The 18,457-nt window shown below is 34.2% G+C and overlaps 2 protein-coding genes across 4 annotated transcripts in view; one reads left to right on the top strand and one right to left on the bottom strand.

The window, feature by feature from the left end:
* LOC129264551 (calcium-independent protein kinase C-like) overlaps positions 1 to 4,557 on the top strand; it is a 34,616-nt gene extending 30,059 nt beyond the window's left edge. For all 3 annotated transcript variants that reach the window (XM_054902432.2, XM_064102520.1, XM_054902433.2), the window contains exon 13: positions 746 to 4,557. In XM_054902432.2, coding sequence (XP_054758407.1) covers positions 746 to 919 — 174 coding nt within the window. In that variant the 3' untranslated portion in view covers positions 920 to 4,557. The remainder of the gene's footprint in view (positions 1 to 745) is intronic.
* Positions 4,558 to 11,009: 6,452 nt separating this feature from the next.
* On the bottom strand, positions 11,010 to 17,131 carry LOC129264553 (probable RNA-binding protein EIF1AD). Its single transcript, XM_054902434.2, has 4 exons — positions 16,405 to 17,131; positions 15,210 to 15,318; positions 14,772 to 14,880; positions 11,010 to 13,955 (listed from the first exon to the last, which is right to left on the bottom strand). The coding sequence occupies exons 1-4, from the start codon at positions 16,489 to 16,491 to the stop codon at positions 13,640 to 13,642; spliced, it is 621 nt and encodes a 206-aa protein (XP_054758409.2). The 5' UTR covers positions 16,492 to 17,131; the 3' UTR covers positions 11,010 to 13,639.
* Between the last annotated feature and the right edge of the window lie 1,326 nt (positions 17,132 to 18,457).

Here is an 18,457-nt window from a genome sequence, read left to right as displayed (position 1 = left end):
TCAATTTTCTTCCTCCAAAACGTGTTCTTGTAGCAACCAGACATCTGATATTTTTCATGTTTTCCTAAGACTCTCTCTCAAGTTACATTATGGCATTAAAAATAATTATATTCAATATATTAGCTACATGGACAATTTGGTAGTATAATTGAATTTTGAAAACCTACTGGGGAAAAGAAAAAATGATGAAAACAAGAATTACACATTGTAAAAAGAAAAGTCACTTTATTCATTTTCTCAAACTGATGATACATCAAAGTGCATTAGTTCAGATTGCAGTAGCGCAAAAGACTTGGAAAATATATTGCACAAGCAGATTATTAAAAAAAAACCAAGGAAATTATAAATCTTTCAGGTTGGATACATTTGACAACTTTGACGACAATCAGCTTTAATTGGTAATTGAGACCACCTCTTTGAGTCTGTGCTATCAAAACCACTTTAGGAAGAGAAAAAAAAAATTTCATTGGTATAGTGTTGTCTGATAACTATCTTGTACTTTCATAAATTTTCTGTATAACATGCACCACCATGGGTGTCTACTTCTTATAACTGGTATGAGTGCCACATCACTGCAAGTAACACCTTTGGTAATCTTACAGACAAGTGAATTGCAGTGATAATGGAGGGATATGCAAAAAAAAAACCCACCTGTTTGTGGATTGGGAACAGATGTTGCATGATGATGAAAAGAAAGCAGTTCCTAACAAACTTTAAATTTGTTTGAATTTACAAATTCCTGCAGAAAACAAAGAAAGACTGGAACAACTTCGACACGGACTTCACTCGCGAGGAGCCTAAGCTGACGCCCATCACCACCAAGATCGTAGAGTCTATCAACCAGAATGAGTTCAGTGGTTTCACCTATACCCGCCCAACAGCTGAAGAGAACCAAGCTACTACTACAGACATCGACTAGGAGATAAGCGCAAACAGGAGGAGGAGCTTCATTTTTTCTACCACTGGGATTATATGCAATAGACTTGATGGAGGAGGAGAATATGGATGAAGACTTTCAAGGTTTTGGCCAAAGGATGCTGACATCTTGTTAATGCAATGCGCGTGTGGATCGCTGCGAAAAATTTGTAGCGTGCACCAGATCATACAGATGGTGACACGAAGACACTGAAGACTTGTGTGGATCTTTTGGAGCAGAGTGACAAGTGTATTTGCTGAATTTTCATCCGTTGAGACGGTCGTGGGTCATGAGAACGATGTGGTCCTAAGCACAGCAGGTGTTTTTTTTATCATGTATGAAAAAAAAATTGTTCAAACTTTCATCGAGCGGGAAATGTGTGTGCTGCTATGAAATGACTTTTTGATTCTTAGCCTTTGAAGAAGGCTTTGAGTCAGCTGCAGTTTATTATCTTTTTGGGTTGACCTTTGACCCCAAGCCCATTTCCAAGTTGCTTGAGTCATACTTTGAGAATTGTTAATGATATTCCAAGGTTAGGCTATGTATGTTATGTAGTGGAAATTAAAACAATGATGAGTCTTTCTAAAAGAAAATTGGTCATTTTGTGAAATTCAATCCATCTCAGTTGAGGCTACATTTATAACCAAGTGCAGTATACTATCTCTCTCTCTCTCTCTCTTGCTCTTTTACTATATCTCTGTCTGTCTTTCTGTCTCCATTTCTCTTTATTTTTTAAATAGTGTTGACTATTATTTTTCAGAAAAGGGTTGTATTTATTTTGTGGTTGAATAAAAAATAAAACCCTTTTGTATCATTAATGTGAACTACTGCAAGTAGATATGTGCAATGGATCTCAAAATGAATAAAACTTCTCATGTTGGCTGAAGAAAACAAAAAAGAAATTAAACAAAATGTAGATATTCCAAGACAGGATTACTGACAAAAGAAAGAAAACTTGTCCAAGAGGGCATTAGATTCAATTAATCACATCGCCCAAGTGAATATTTTGACTTTTTCTTGTATTGATTTTTTTGTTCTAGTTGCTCCAAGCATATACAAATCAATTTGTTCACATTATTGGTGAGATGAACAAGTCATTCCCTTTTTCTGAAACCACACCGATATTCAAAACTTAAAATCAGTCTTCAAGATTTACATATGCAAACATTGAAATGATTAATTATGTTTAATAAGAGTAAAATGTATGGATTATGACTGCAAAAGTGCAATTTAGCTGTATTGTAAAGAGACATTGGCAGCATAAAGTGACAATCAGTAAATATGTGCATTTTTCCATGGTATTTTAAAATTACCTGTATAAATGAATATTGTGTATAATGATTTAAATTTGACCCTTAAGTAAGCACATCAATTTCAAGACAATATCCCTCCTTTCAATTGAGATATTGTATGTTTAACCAAATGAAAACTTAAAAAGCTTATTAAACAAAATATCCTTTTTGTTGGGCATGTTCAAAACAAATACATTGTGAAACAAAACAAAAAAAAAAGAATTCTCCGAGTGCGATTGATAATCCGCTTGAAAGATTTAACCTTTATGTAAGTAGATGCACTTGTATTCTTTCTAAGGCTATGACAACCGTACGACACATCTGAACATGGGTCTTTATTATATATAAATGGTTTTCAATAGCTTTGCTGAAAAATGTTTTGAATGATTGGTGGCAGAATGATTTTGTTAGATTGGTGGCAGAATGATTTTGTTAGATTGGTGGCAGAATGATTTTGTTAATGCCAACCTTTAGGAAAAAGGAACATGGGGGTGTTTCACAAAGATTTAAGTACCCGGTACATGTATGACTTAGAGTCGGCACGTATATCATATGCAATGCACAATCTTATTGATTGATATGCAGTTGTACGTTCCTCTTTGCATGATCTCACCAATGCGGTCAAGCCTTTTATACCACACGCAACTAGGCATTTAAGTGCGTCTCTAAGTCATACTTAAATCTTTGTGAAATGCCCCCAGATCTCATTAAAGGAGGGGGGGGGGATTCCACCAAAACAAAATGTTGATTTGAATAAACAGAGAATAATCAAGAAAACATACCTCTGAAAATTTTCGCAAAACAGTTGTTGTATGCACATCAGAGTGATGTGCAAATGAGAGCGTTAATGATGTCGCTCACACATTAATGCAATAACAATATGCTGATTTTTGTAGATTTGACAATGAAGAAACTTCATTGAATTACACGAGGTTACAGCAATAGATTTCTACTGTTCTGTGAGAAATCAAACTTCTGTTTCACATTTAATTAGGAAAAAACAAAATCATATTTCATTTCATATAATACCCCATAAAAATTATGAGTGAGTGATGTCTTTGGCTGCCTAATTTACATAGCAACAAGGATAAATAAGCAATGCTTCCAGTTCCTACACCCCAGTATAAGGAGGATCTTATAGCTTTTGTGAAATTAAGCGAAGCTTGATTGTCATAACAATTTTATTATACTTTTGATGAAATTATGTGTTCAGCTTGTTTGATTATTCTCCTTTTATTTTATTTTTTTGAGGGAGGGGGAGGGGGGTGAACTTGCCCTTTAAAGGACAAGTCCACCCCAACAAAGAGTTAATTTGAATTTAAAAAAAGAAAAATCCAACAAGTATAACACTGAAAATTTGATCAAAATCGGATGTAAGATAAGAAAGTTATGAAATTTTTAAGTTTTGCTTAATTTCACAAAACAGTTTATGCACATACTGGTCGGTATGCAAATGAGGGGATTGATGACATCACCCACTCTATATTCCTTTTGTATTCTATTACATGAATTATGAAATATTATAATTTTCTCCTTTATTGTCCTGTAAAAAATGGTTTATTCCTTCTTGAATATGTGGAACTAACATTTAACATTTTATTTCAGTCAAGTTGGTCCTTATTGTCAAACCTGTAAAAATTATAAATATTGTATAATTCAAACAATAAAAAACAAAAGAAATAGTGAATGAGAGACATCGTCGACTCTCTCATTTGCATGTCACCAAGTTGTGCATATGACTGTTTTGTGGAATTTTTTTTTTTTTATGTCATAACTTTCTTATTTTACATCCGATTTCATGAAATTTTCATTGTTATGCTTCTTTGATTGATTTTTTTTATTGATTCAAATCAACATTTTTCTAGGATGGACTAGACCTTTAAGTGAGATATAAAAAAAACACTGGGATCCTTATGATGCTGGATGGGAACTGGGAGATCCCTATATAAAACCAATGAGAATACGAAGATCCAGTAGGTAGTGTGTTTAATATAGGACACATTTGTGTGTAATGGTGGTTTTCTAGTTAGAGTTCATTCTGACAAATAAAAGCAATGTTTCAATTAAAAAGTCAAGGTATGTTTTTACAATACCAAATTAAGTTTATTGTTGACAATAATATTGGATTATCTTGAACTCATGAAGGATGAGTTGCTCTATAATTATTTCTTTGCAACTGTTATCGGAACTCGGATATTTTCATTATTCTTTCCTTTATATTATGACCAATAACCATGTTTTCTTTCATTACCATGACAACTTAATGCTGTTTGGGAGTGTGACTGTCTCTCCTATCACTTTTCCAGAACCTTTTCAATTCTCTGACTTGGCAGATCACAATTTACCGCTAACAAAAACTGACACTGACGTTTCATACACATACCGCTGAGGACGCGTTTAGAACATGTTATGTAAACTGTTTGTACATAATGGGGGAGGCAGAGATGTGACTACATAATAAGTATGCCAATGTGTATATAGCATTATAATATATATATATATATATTATATATATATAAATCTATAAATATGAATATATTTCGTTCAGAGTAGTGGCAGAAGAATTGGAAGGAGGATATCTTTTTATCGAGTGTGGGTTATTTATTGGGGGTTGGGAGGACTTTTAGCACTGCATTTTCTGTATTTCCTCTCTGTTTTCTTGAAATAATAGGACTTTCTCTTACTCTTGCCATGATGACTTACAAGTTTTGTTTGTATGTATTTTGTGTTAAGTGTAAATACAGATGTACTTGTAACTGACCTACGACAAGAACTTGCATTGCAATATGATATGTAACACAACTAACAATCTTGTGGAGATGTTGTAAAAAAAAAAAAGGGGGAATTGCATCAGAAATATAGGGATGTCTTAAGTCATGAATGCTAAAGATGCAAATTAAACTTGCTTTGATAGTATTACTTTGGATAAAGACACTGGAATTCTGAATGATGAGGGTATATCATTTTCCATTCAACTTAACTGAGGGTATAATTCTTGTAAATGAACAGGTTTGCTAACCACTCTCTGAGTACAAAATCACTCTCATGTTGTGAAAATGGACTAGAATTTCTGTGAATGATAGCCGGAATTAATTAATACATTATTAAAGAGAATCAGGTTTCAGTTACCTAATATTGTTTACTGTTATTTCTTATTACAATTAACGTCTACAAACAATATTTAATTGGGGAAATTGGCTACTAGTACTTTCTACCAAGTATCAATGGTCAAATTAATGTGCACTGCCTGCATTTTCATTTTTTTAATACTGTTTTTATTTTTATTTAATAAAAAATGTAATTTTTTTACTCTAAAAAGTAAGAATTTGGTTCATATAAAGACAAATGACATACCAATGGTAGATTTGCTCTATTTTATTTAAATTTTAATCCCATTTACATCATGTGATTTGCAGAATCTTTTAATGTCTTTATAGTTCTGTGCATGGGAAGATTCTTGGCACATATATGCTTTCATAAATTTGTTTTCTCCTTATCTATCATTGTAAGTGATTTGAATTACATAATTTAATTGAACTGTAAGTGATGATATACTGTGACCTATCTCAGTCCTATGTTTGTTAAATCTTTTGTGTGAATAGCCTTTAAAAGATTCTGTTATGAATTGAGTTCTATCAATGTATTAGAGACGCAAATGTGGTTCTGTTGAGGCTCTTGCCTATTTTCGAAAGACATGCCATCTAGCTTACAAAACATGTCAGGGCTACCTGTTTATCTACTCTTGCCTCATAAAATTTTGTATTTTCCTGGTAGAAGAATTTCTATAGTGAGTGCAATATATGGTGTTTTAGAACTTTCTGATTTCTCTTTTTGCACACTTGCCATAATATCAATCATGTATGTTTCAATATGGATCTATACATATGATGATGCTTCTAATTGCACCTTCAAACTATCGCTAATTCACTCAATCTTCCCAGATGATACAATGTAAATTGATCTTCTTATGTACTTTTTTAATCTGAACTGCACAACTCCCATTAGACATTATCAATGCATGTATTTTTTATGCCCGCACATTTCTTGCTAAAAATATAAGCTTTTAGTACATCACTCTTGGAAAATTTGTCAATGAAGGACAAGTCCACCCTCAACAAAAAGTTGATTTGAAGAAAAAAACAAATCCAACAAGCATAACACCGGAAATTTCATCAAAATCAGATGTAAAATAAGAAAGTTATGACATTTTAAATTTTCGCTTAATTTCACAAATCAGTTGCATGCACATCCTGATCTGTATGCAAATGAGGGGACTGATGATGTCACTCACTCACTATTTCTTATGAATTTTTATATGAAATATGAAGTATTCTAATTTTCTCCTCATTGACCTTTGAAACAAAGTTTTATTCCTCCCTTAACATGTGGAATTACCATTGTTTTAACATGTTATAGTTCAGTCATATTGGTCCACATTGTCAAATCTGTAAGAAGTGAAATATTGTAGAATTCAAACAACAAAAAAACAAATGAAATATTGAGTGAGCGACATCATAGACTCTCCCATTTGCATATCACTGCATCGTGCATATAAATGATATGTAAAAAAAGCAAAACTTTAAAATATCATAACTTTCTTAATTTACAACTGATTTTGATGAAATTTTCAGTGTTATGCTTGTTTGATTTTTCTCAATTGATTCAAATCACAGTTTTTGTGGGGTGACTTGATCTATAATGTCAAGGGGATCAATATGAAAAACAACCCTTCAATTTGTTATTAATAAAGTTATTTAAGGTTTAGAAAGTTGTAATGTAATGTAATGAATGGTAGTGTCCCTTACTAAATCATATGTAGAAAATGACTGTATAATTATAAAATAGCGTTCATCTTTTTTTCATTACAGTTGAAGAAATGGAGAAGGGTGGGGGTGATGAAGCAGCATGTCTCGTTATGTATGATTAATCACTCCTGCTTTTCATCCTTTGAAAATTTGCATTATACTTTTTCCATGGGGTCAACCTGGACATGTATATACCCAGATCTCCCCGGAGAGATGATCACCTTTATAACATGTTACTTGTGAGTAGGTATGTATTTTTTTCCCCCAAAAACATTGTTTTATATTGTGTTGTTTTTTTAATGTTCAGTTGCTTCATTTTGTAAATTGTATATAAATAATGTCAGCAGATAGAGATGTATGTACTGCCCTTTGGTGCAATTCTTATTGGATTAAGATAAGGGATAGTGTCCAAGAAATTTGGTGCAAAGATTGGAGATTAGGATATATATACAAGAAGGGAGATCCAGGGAAATTGTCTTTCTGCTTGTATGATTATTTGTTCATCTTTCTCCTTACCTTATAGTTCTCTGTTAATATCTAACCCTCTTTGTCTCGCCTGCATAGCAGAAGAACGACATAGGGATTGCTTTTCCGACAGTGTCATCAACATAAATCTTTTCCAAGGTTAAGTATTTGGAATGTAATCAAAACTGTTTCATATAACTAAGACGTGAGGTTAATCACGTATCACTAATCATTTGGCTTGAGTTTCAGGTCATATGATCAAGGTCAAAGGTCATTTATATTAGGGTCAAAGACATTCTACAATGTGGCATCAACATCAAAAACTTTTAACAACGTTAAGGATTTGAATTTGCAAGATAACATTTGAAGAATAAGTCTGTATTGCATACAACTTACATATAATCAAGTATCAGCAAATAGATGGATGTAATTTTAGGTCTTTATAGGATCTAGTCAAGGTCAAAGGTCGTTTGAGGTCAATGAAAGTAGGATAAAGTTATCTAATGAATTTTTTTTTCCCTCTCTCTGTCTCTCTTCAAAAAGTTATTCATCTTACTTGTTTTCAAAGTCAGCATTACTACTATATTGAATTGCAGGTGAGACTGCATGAGGCTATTGTAAAAGTTCCGTATCAGATTGGCTGCATATCAGTTTAGTTAGAGATATTTTAATCTTTTGTTTTTTAAGTGTGAAACTGTTCTGTAAACTTTCCGCAATGACCCAGCAAAATAGCTGCAGAAAAAAATTCAAGAAGCCTTGAAATGTGGTATTTTTTATTATTTATTATTTTGTCATTTGAAGCATTGACTTATCTTTCCTTTTACACTGATGTTTAGCTTTTTTTTTTGAGTTTTCTACAATTATTTGGTTATGAATATTGATCCATGTTTTTTTAATCACAACTCCCTATCATGTCAAACATGTACTTTTGCCATTTCTTTTTTTAATAGAGTCCTATAAACTTATCCATCTTGATTATTGAGATGACCAATTGTGTGCAAATTTAGACTATGTCCCTTCATGACCTAAAATCAGGGTTGTATTATCGTCCGTTATTATTTTTCTCTGTTTGTCCTTCAAAATTTCAATTTATTTAACAGTCTATCTTCATGTGGTGGTTAGTTCTTTATAAGGCCATTAGTTTTCATAGTAACTGCTAAGAAGGAACAATGTAATAGATGCTTTATTTAGTGGACAATCAATATTCCAGGGTACTTGGTTCTGTGTGCCAAGATATATTCTTAACTTCTTCTGTGTTTCTTCTTCTTAACCACTTTTCAGAGGCTGCAACATATATAAACGCAGGTGTATAAAGAAAACAAAGTATAAACATGTTGTGCAATCAAGACTGAAACAGTTTATAAAGTCATTACATAGTGTATAAATATTTGTATTAAATTGAATGCACTCATTCACGTTATGTTTTGTTAAGCCTGGATGGGTCATGTTTTCTGATTTATAGTGCAGGCAACAGTTAATATGTTTGTAAAGAAATGTTTTTTTTTTTCCTTTTAAATTAAAGAATTCCAACTCCATTATTTCTGTTAAAAGAACTTTTTTTAAATTTATGTTTGAAGTCATGTGTTGAGCAAGTCTTATGTGTTAAGCACTTGGGGAGGGTGTTATCTATTTTTATTATCATTAATTGGTGAAATTGGAGAAATCTTTGGGTTTTATTTTTACTTCTGAGGAAAAATGTACAATACTGGTCTTTCCTGGGTAAGATATGTACAATGATGTTCATACAACTTATTATTGAAAAGATACAGGTCATTGTAGTTTTGAAGATTGTAGTTAGATATATGCCAAAATATATACTTGTAGGTCTATGTGTTTAATTGGTTGTCGTTCAGCCAATGAAGTAGATAGCTCTTAGAATTGTGATTCAAGGCCATTGAAGTAGATTTTACATATACTGAGTGAAAATTCTGGAGCGAAGATTGCTATGAGGGAAAAAAATCATGAATTCAATGTGTTTTTAGTGTTTGTGCTATAAATTATGAGAAAAAAATAGAGAAACATGTACATACAACATAACTTTTCAAGAAAAATATTGTGCATTGTCTAGCTTAACTCGATATCAAGTGTTCAAATAAACTTATTGTAGTTGATTTGTTGATTTGAATAATAATTTCCAAAATTGATGTTGATAATCTATTGATAGTACCTTTGTTAATCAGTTTGGAAGATGGAGGGCCTGTCTGCTTTATCAAGCAAGTGTGGTAAAAAAAACAAATAGTAAACTTCTATTTTCCATTTTCTTTTGGTGAACTTTTGGTTTCTAAAATGGCCAAGGTCTATGATTTGGTCTATTATGCAATGTGGACAAGCAAGAAAAGGTTTCGCCATTGCCACAATGTGCTTGGCAGTAGCATACCGCTTTTTTGTTTTTTGAATTTACAGACTTCGGACTTGTGACCTTTTTTGCCTTAGTGGACGATATGTTTCTATGATTCATATGCAGTTAGAAACCTTGTGTGCTGGTGACTAGATAAAAATGATGTTCATACCCTATACAGTGTAGAAACTCTTTGAGAAAAGTGATACAAGATTATTTCTTTTTAAAGATTACCATGAATAGCATCAAGATTAATAAAGAACTCTGTCAAAGTCCTTGCATTTGTTGTATATGTATTGTAGTTTTATGAGAAAAGAAAAGAAATAAAACAGTTGTTGCACCACATCTGTACAAATCAGATAAAGATTAGGTGTTCTTTCCTGTCTTTAAGTTGTCTGGGTTATGATGAAAGATTATAAAGAGATGTGTAGAAGGGAGAAAGAAAAGAGAACAACAATGAATTATTAGAGATACCATACAGGAGCCGCGGTACTTCAGCCCCCACTTTTTTCCAAAAACTCTTAAAAAAAACGACCATCTAATTGTGATTTTGAAATGGTCAGCCGACTCAGCCCCCCCCCCCACATCTTCTAACCGTTCTACATCCCCTGCCAGATCACTGCTGTACCCAGTGTGTAATAAAACAAGGTGGTTCATGAACCACGAGTCTTGCCTGATATATTGTGATCGATAAAATATGCAATATGATCTTTTGACCTCATATGGTATTACCAAATGGTTATTTGTACCAAGTGTAAACACAATTGATGCAGAAATAAAGAAATGAGAGCAACTTGACCTTTTGACCCCTAGATGACCTATGAGTTGACCCATCACCCTCATGGACATACATGGTACTACTCAAGGATAATATGTACCAAGTTTCAACATACATGTAATTGATACAGGATTCAAGGAATAAGAGCAAATTGAACAAAAACTTGAACATTATCATTTGACCTTTTGAACCCATCACCCTCATAAAGCACATGTGGTATTATCCAAGGATCATATATACCATACTTGTATGAACTTAATTGATGCAGAAATAAAGAAATGAGAGCAAGTTGAACAAAAACTTTCACATTTTGGAACAAACTAACGGACTAGCAGAAAAGGGATTAGTAGTACTAGGTCACTACTCTCTACCGAACTGCATTTAGGCAAGAAAAAAAAATTGACACTGCAAAAGAATATCTTCCAAATAATTTTGTTGTATTTATGTGGTATGGTATGTGTTTATGCCTGGAATTCAAATCGACAAGAATCTTGAAAATGGAATTCACATAATAGTATGCAACACTTAGAAACATTTGTATTAAGCGCTGTATAAATGTTGCATATTATTATTATTATATCACACAATCCAAAAGTTTAGTTGTAAGATTTTTTTCGCTTCATAAATTATAACATTCTAATCAAAATCTTAATCAGATAACTCTCAAAAAATGACTTTTTTATATCCCTTCTTCAAATTGCCTTTACTCTCTCATGCATGGATGGGGAATCTTCTGAGTTAACTATGAAGGGTCCATGGTTAATCCGAGTACAAGAAGAGATTTTAAGCTTTACAATATTCAATTTGTCTACTATATTTGTAATAAAGTTATGATAAATCAACAATGATTCTCGGGTTCAATTTTCTGGGATGCATTGTCAAAGAAAAAAAAACAGTATAAAATAGAGCTATGGAAATGAGGGGAAATGACACAATTTTATAGTAATGGAAATCTCAAGACTAAATACTTTTTTATATGATTTATTGGCATTGTACATACAGTAAATGGTTGATCATATAGCTTGGAGACAAGACTTGATTACAAACAAATGAGCTAGGTAGCATCTAATTTGAAGACTCTCTTGAAGACATGTTGTGCACGCTTTGCACTTTTTTTTAACAAAGACGTTATAGTAGTTTTGTTCATATGAACATTTAAATCAATGATTGACCTATATGTACAAGAACATGCTTGAAATGAAGGTGGCACAAGTCTTTGCAGCACTAATTCAAAATTTCATTCAAATATTTTATATTTGTATATGTATTGGGCTGTTTGCAAAGTTAATGAGAAAGAAATGAGTCCCAAGTCAATATGCTATCCATTCTGAAAACAAGCATGAAGCTTCCATTTTCCAACCAGATTCTTGCCATGTAACATATAGAGCCACTACAATTAAGATAGTAATTAGACAATATCATGAAACAAAATGAAGTCATTTTGTGAATCATAAGGACAGTGTAAAAAGTGTACTTGCTTATTTAACATTTTTGCAAATATTCTGCAGAAGTGTTCAAGAACATTGAGGACAGACATCGCCAGGACAACACAAGCTCCTCAAGGTGTCAAGAAGTAATTTTTCCATATCCAATTTTAGTTGAGACCAAATTTGGTTGCTAACAATTTTTTGCCAACCCAAAATGCAAAGGGGGGGTCACAAAGATTTAAGCATGACTTAAAGAGTCACAAATAAATGCCATATAATGTAGTTGTCCGCGTCCTCTTGGCATGATCTGAACAATGCGGTCATGCCTATTATAACGCACGCAACTAGGCATTTAAGTGCAACCCTAAGTCATACTTAAATCTTTGTGAAACACCCCAAGGAACATTTGGGAACAGCAAAGCATCATTTAAAAGGTCTGGACACGCTTATGGAGGAATGCAGATTACTTATATTGCATTCTGTGCCATGTACTGATGTTGTCCTGACCCTAGTGGATGCTTGCTTTAAAGTGGAAGTCCACCCCAAGTTCCCAACGAAAGTTTGATTTGAAGAAAACACAAACAAGCATAATGCTGAAAATTTCATCAAAATTGGAGATGAAATAAGGATATTTCTGACATCTTAAGTTTTATTTTATTTCACAAAACCGTTAAATGCACATCCTTGTTAGCATGCAAAGTGAAGTGATGTCATCCTCTAACTTTTTATTTTGTTTTATCATTATATAACGGTTAATTTCCAATTCGTCCAATAGCCAGCTTGTCTACTATCATTTGGTCTACCATCAGTTTGTCTACTCACCACATGGTCTACTTTCATTTAGTCTAATGCCATTCTGTATAGTAACCAGTTGGTCCAATAGCTATTTAGTCCATATACCATTAGGTCTAACTGGACTAAGTGTTAAATTGTGCAAAATAAATGAAAATGAAATGGATATTAGACTAACTGGTTATGAGACGAATGGTCATAGACGAAATGGGGATTAGACAAAGTGATGATTGGACCAAATGGTTGTTAGACATAATGTTGGACGAAATGGCATTAGACTAAATGAAATTAGACCATGTGGACGAGTTGGCAGTAGACGAAAAGGCAATTTACCTATATAACATGAATTTCAATATTTCCTCATATTAATGTCAAACAACAGTGGAATTGACATTGTTGTAACCTATTTGTGGTCCGGAAATATGGCATGAACCCACATTGATATTGTGATTCAATAATAACTTATTTTAACAACTTCTGAAGGTTTCCATAACAAAATATGAATCAATGTGGAGGTTTTACCCTACAGTTGACAAAATACTCTTGTGGGGTTAAAGTACAAGAATGTTTGGTCCAGAAAGGACCACCCAAATAAACATTTCAATAAGTATTCTTGCCATCTTCAGAACATGCAATTTTTCATTTTGCTTGAATACCTTCATTTCTTGGTGGACTCTCTCTTTAAATATGACTTATAAGCAAAGATGTGCACACATGAACTTGGAATTGATACAAGACCTAGTCCTCAATGAGACTCTAATGCAATGTAACTTCCTCAAAGTATAACACCCTTTCTTGATGGGCTCTGTGTTAACTAAAGAGACGGCTATCGGTCCGCACTATGATCTTCATCTGTTACCTCTTGAACCTCCCCCTCACAATCGTCTTCCTCCTCTTCCTCGTCTTCTTCTGAACTATCTGAATAATAATATGTAACTGTGGGTCTGTTTGTATTGACAAACAAGTCATCATCATTGTCTTCACTACTATAATCCTCTTCTCCATCAGAGATCCCGTTATTCTCCTCTACATCTCTGTCAGCTATGGATGCATCATTGAGCTGGTTGGTCAAGGCCTCTACTTCAGTGCCTTCTGGGTTTTGATTCCTAATCTCACTGGCTCCTGTGACAAAACCTTGAGGCCTAGTAACACAATGAGAATCCAAAGGTATCAATTATGCAACTAATACTATTAGGGCCCCGTCTTACAAAGAGTTACGATTGATCCAAGCAATCGTAACTCTATGGAAATCCATCAGTGCCATAATTTTTTCTACAAGAAATTTGCAAAATTTCCTTTGTAAACAAAGGAGAACACACCAAATGGTCAAGAAATCAATAAATTCATGGATATACATTCATATCTAGAAAATCTTTTGGACAAACATGCATTTTATATGTTGACTTTGCTGGCTTTCCATAGTTACGATTAATCGGATCAATCGCAACTCTTTGTAAGACGGGCCCCAGGACTATGTTGCTTTGTGATGTTGTATTACAGTTATCTGGGCTCTTTGGGGCATTCAGGAGCGAATTCACTCTGCACCCCTAGTCTGCAGGCACAGACCCTGATTGGAACTTTGATCAACAAGTGTGCCTCCACGCAAAGACTAGCACATACAAAACTTGCGAGAGAGCCTTCAGTACACAAGGCATGAGTAGGCTGCACATTCAGACCCTTAACTCGAGTGAAGGGTTTGCCCAGCAGACTACTGCACCCCCGTTATTTTATCCCTGAAAAGCCAATCCAAGCCATAAAACATATAAATTATTCAACTAATACTATCGGGACATTGTTGCTTTGTGATATTGTATTAGTTTCCGGGGATCTTTTAGGCATTACAGGGGCAAATTCACCCTGCACCCCAAGGAACCTTTAAAAAAATGTTCACTTTGGGGAGACTTGGTATAAGTGCATAATGTGTAAATTACATATACCATGGACCTGCATATACCTACCATAGTTGTTCTTGTTTGATATATTTGATCTGCTTAGGGTAGAGAATTGCAACAATCTCAGCCTTCACTTTATCACCTTCTAGAATAGGGTCAGCAAGCACAAAGTCACCTACATGTAATCAAATTTAAAAAAAAAAGCACATTTATCATCATTTTATGAACTCACTCCTTGTGAACATGTTTGGTCCGTGCACATGCAGTTTAGTTATTTCAAGTGATAATGTCCATGCATGCAGGGCAAGTGCATTATCAATTGCAATATACTTTGTATTTTGTAATATACTTTATATTGTTTCTACAGGTTAACATTTTTGGGAAAATGACAGATATTGTATGAAAAGAGTTTTGCAAAAAGCTATTTTGTCTGATAAGGAGACATTGATGCCAATAATTTTCAACACTTAATCCAGAAAATGACTGATAGAATATTTCTTTTACCCCTTTTTATCCAGACATTTTTCCTAAACCTGGTTGGCATACTGATCAGGAATTTATCTCCTTCAGATGTCTGAGCTTCATGAAGATTGTTTCCTCTTCCTCCAAGTATCTGCAAAAGCAAATCACAAATGATTAAATTAAATTGAGTGTTTTTTTAAACAAGTTTGTAATTATTTCAACAGTAGGAAATTATCAATTTAAAAGTTGAATACAGCATCTATTTATTGGTCACGTTTTAGAAATTCAACCACTTCCAAAATGCATCACTTTTTCCAACTTGAGATCAACTGTGACCTGCCTGCCACCCCAACACCAACAAAAAATCACCCCTGATGAATTTTTAGATTATTATTGAGCTTGAAAAAGCACATTCTAAGCTTTAAAGATAAATACCAGTTGTGGTAGCTTTTTCAAAACAAGTTCGAACAAAATCAATAGAAATTACCACCCAAGTGTTTGTATATGTATAAATAAAAAAATATGTGCCTCTGGAAGATAATGTGTTAATTGCTGAGAAATGAGCAAAATAAGCATGGAATTCCATCAAATGCTGGGTATTTTTCGAAGCAATATTAATACACTCTCCCACATAGCTTTTCTGTGTTAGTAATCATCAGAATTATCGATTTTGAGCCATTGATTTCATGATTTTTACAAAGATAAGTTTACATAAAGTAGATCTACCTGGGTCCTGTTTCATTACGATTTGTTGCAACAAATGCAGAGTTTCTATAACAAATTTACCATCAGCCAATCAGATTAAAGGATTTCAGTAGCTTTTAACTGTTCTTGTAAATTTGTTATTGTAACAAGTTTTATGAAACAGATCCCAGATCTAGATTTAATTGATAATATCTTGACAATTAACCTTGATTAAAAGACTTTCTCATGAAATAATTGTTTGCTGCAACTATTGCCAATTGGTAGGCCCTACTGTCTTTTACCTTTAACTTTTAACTAAGATGAAAATTGATCAATAACCAAAATAAATATTTGATTGAATGTAACACTGAGTGCTCCAAAGAATAAGGAGAAAACAAGGTTTGACTTTGAAGTTTGGTGTTTACTCAAGCATGAGATGTGCTCACTGACTGAGCCATTTCATTAAAAGTTTCATGGCCAAGCGAAACTTCCAAGACCAACATGACCAAGTCTAGGCCAAGTGAAAGTTTAAGACTCTACTTTTACTACTAACCTTCAAAATTTGTTGATTTTCCTCTGGCAAAATATAATCTTCCAGAACCTCTCTTGTTACATGTTTGCGTTTGGTAGCTTTTGACATTGTGTGGATGTGATCTGGGATTGTTTTAATTTACAAATGACTCAATGACAAATTATTATTGCTGACTAGGCCTAGTGCCTTGATCCTTGATGGAGTAGATTTTAAGCCTGTACTGTATGGTACACCCAATTAGATCCTGCGTCTTTTCTGAAGGGTCTACACTACACAGCCAAGGGCCAAGGACAGCAAAGCGAATTAGCACCCCAAAAAGATGTGGCTGAGTTCAAACTTCAATGCACACAACCTGGCTGGACGGACGGATAGGCAGCTCCTCCCAGTTTATTGGCTATTGCACACTCCGATCGACTGCGACTTGCGAGTGATGTCGTAAGACGTGAAGCCTAGGCTTATTTATTAAACAGTTCGGCGAATTCTATTTAGAGTTGGAATAAACAATCCTCTCGAAGGACTTTCCGCCGACTGTGATTCTTTAAGCCGCCATGATCGCGTCAGTATGCCAATATTAAGAAAACTGACAAAGAAAATATGAAAAATAAGTTGAGACTTTGGAGAGAGTACGACGATTTGACTTTGCTCCTGCCATTTCCATTTCTACAATGAGTGTAACTCGTCGTCCATCAGAAATATCGTATCAGGCATTCGTCCCACCTTTTGCGACACGGTAAAAGCTTGCATTGTCAACGCGGGGCAACGCGATCCTTTCTTTTATGAACAAGATCCGTATATAGGGGATGGCGGGGTAAGCCCATAGAGATGTATACTCTCTATGGGTAAGCCACCTTTTGCTTTTTGCATGTTGGAATTGATACTATTTATAATCTTGTAGAAATAAGTACCTTGCCTTAAAATTCAATTCTTCTGAAATATCTTTCACCTATATATAACTTTCTATCCCCACACTGAAAGTCATTGTCTGATGTGATGGCTCAACTTGCCCCATCTGTGGGGTAAGTTGAGCCACAAACACTATATGTGTGGGGGAAGAACCAGCATGTCTAATTTTTTTATTCAAAGTCTTTTCACTTGCTAATTCTCTATAAATAACAACATCCTAAAAGGAATAGAACAGTCATGTAAATTTGCTCCTTTCTGTCTGCATATCGAAGGCTTTTTAAGGTTTTTTTGTTTTTTATATAGGCCTACATTATAAGAATTACCATGTCTCAACTTGCCCCATGTCGGCTGGCACAACTTACCCCAGTCCGAACATGATGCGATAATTTCGCTTCCACACATTTCTTATGCATCCATCATAATTATAAAAGACTATGACAAGAATGAAGCTCCATACCTGGGCTAACAATGTTGTTCTTTATAGTCTTTGGTCTTTATTTTATTTAAAGACGTGTGTGCATGTGTGTAAAAAGCACTTATCTATTTCGCACCCTTTTTTACTTTTTTGGCTGAAATTTGTATTTTTCCCTCAAAAAAAGTACTTTTTGTTTCAAAGTTGAAAACAACTTGTGGTGGGGTTAGGGGTTATGCAATGGGTCATCAATACAATGACAACACCACAGTGTCTGACTCATTCATTATTGGCCTGGGGGTAGTGGTTCAACTTGCCCCTATAATTTATGCTCAACTTACCCCGCCTTCCCCTATATACTCATGGAGGTAATGCATGTAGGCCTAGCTATACATCTTTTGAGAACAAGTGTTTTGACATAATAGCAACTAACAAGGCATATTATTCCTTGTCTTCTTTAGTGGTAACAGGCGGCGAGGGGCACGGGGGCGGCCTCGATCTGCCCCCCTCAGCCCTGCATGGCTCCGGGAAAAAAACCGGGGAGAATGGGAAAACTTTGAAAGAAACGAAAGAAAGAAAGGAAATGGAGGAAAAGGGGAAAGGGAGGGGAAAAAGAAACGGAAAGGGAAAAGAGTCTATAAAGAGAGGAAAGGTTTTCAGCGGAAAGAGGAAAACAGAGACAAGATTATGAGAAAGAACTTACTAATGAATGAGAAAGGGGAAATATATAGAAAGGTGGCAAAATGGAACGGGAACGAG

Source organism: Lytechinus pictus, chromosome 7 (assembly GCF_037042905.1).
Source record: "Lytechinus pictus isolate F3 Inbred chromosome 7, Lp3.0, whole genome shotgun sequence".
Taxonomy (NCBI): Eukaryota; Metazoa; Echinodermata; class Echinoidea; order Temnopleuroida; family Toxopneustidae; genus Lytechinus; species Lytechinus pictus.
The sequence above is the reverse complement of the archived record's forward strand: the minus strand, read 5'-3'. Positions and strand labels throughout refer to the sequence as shown.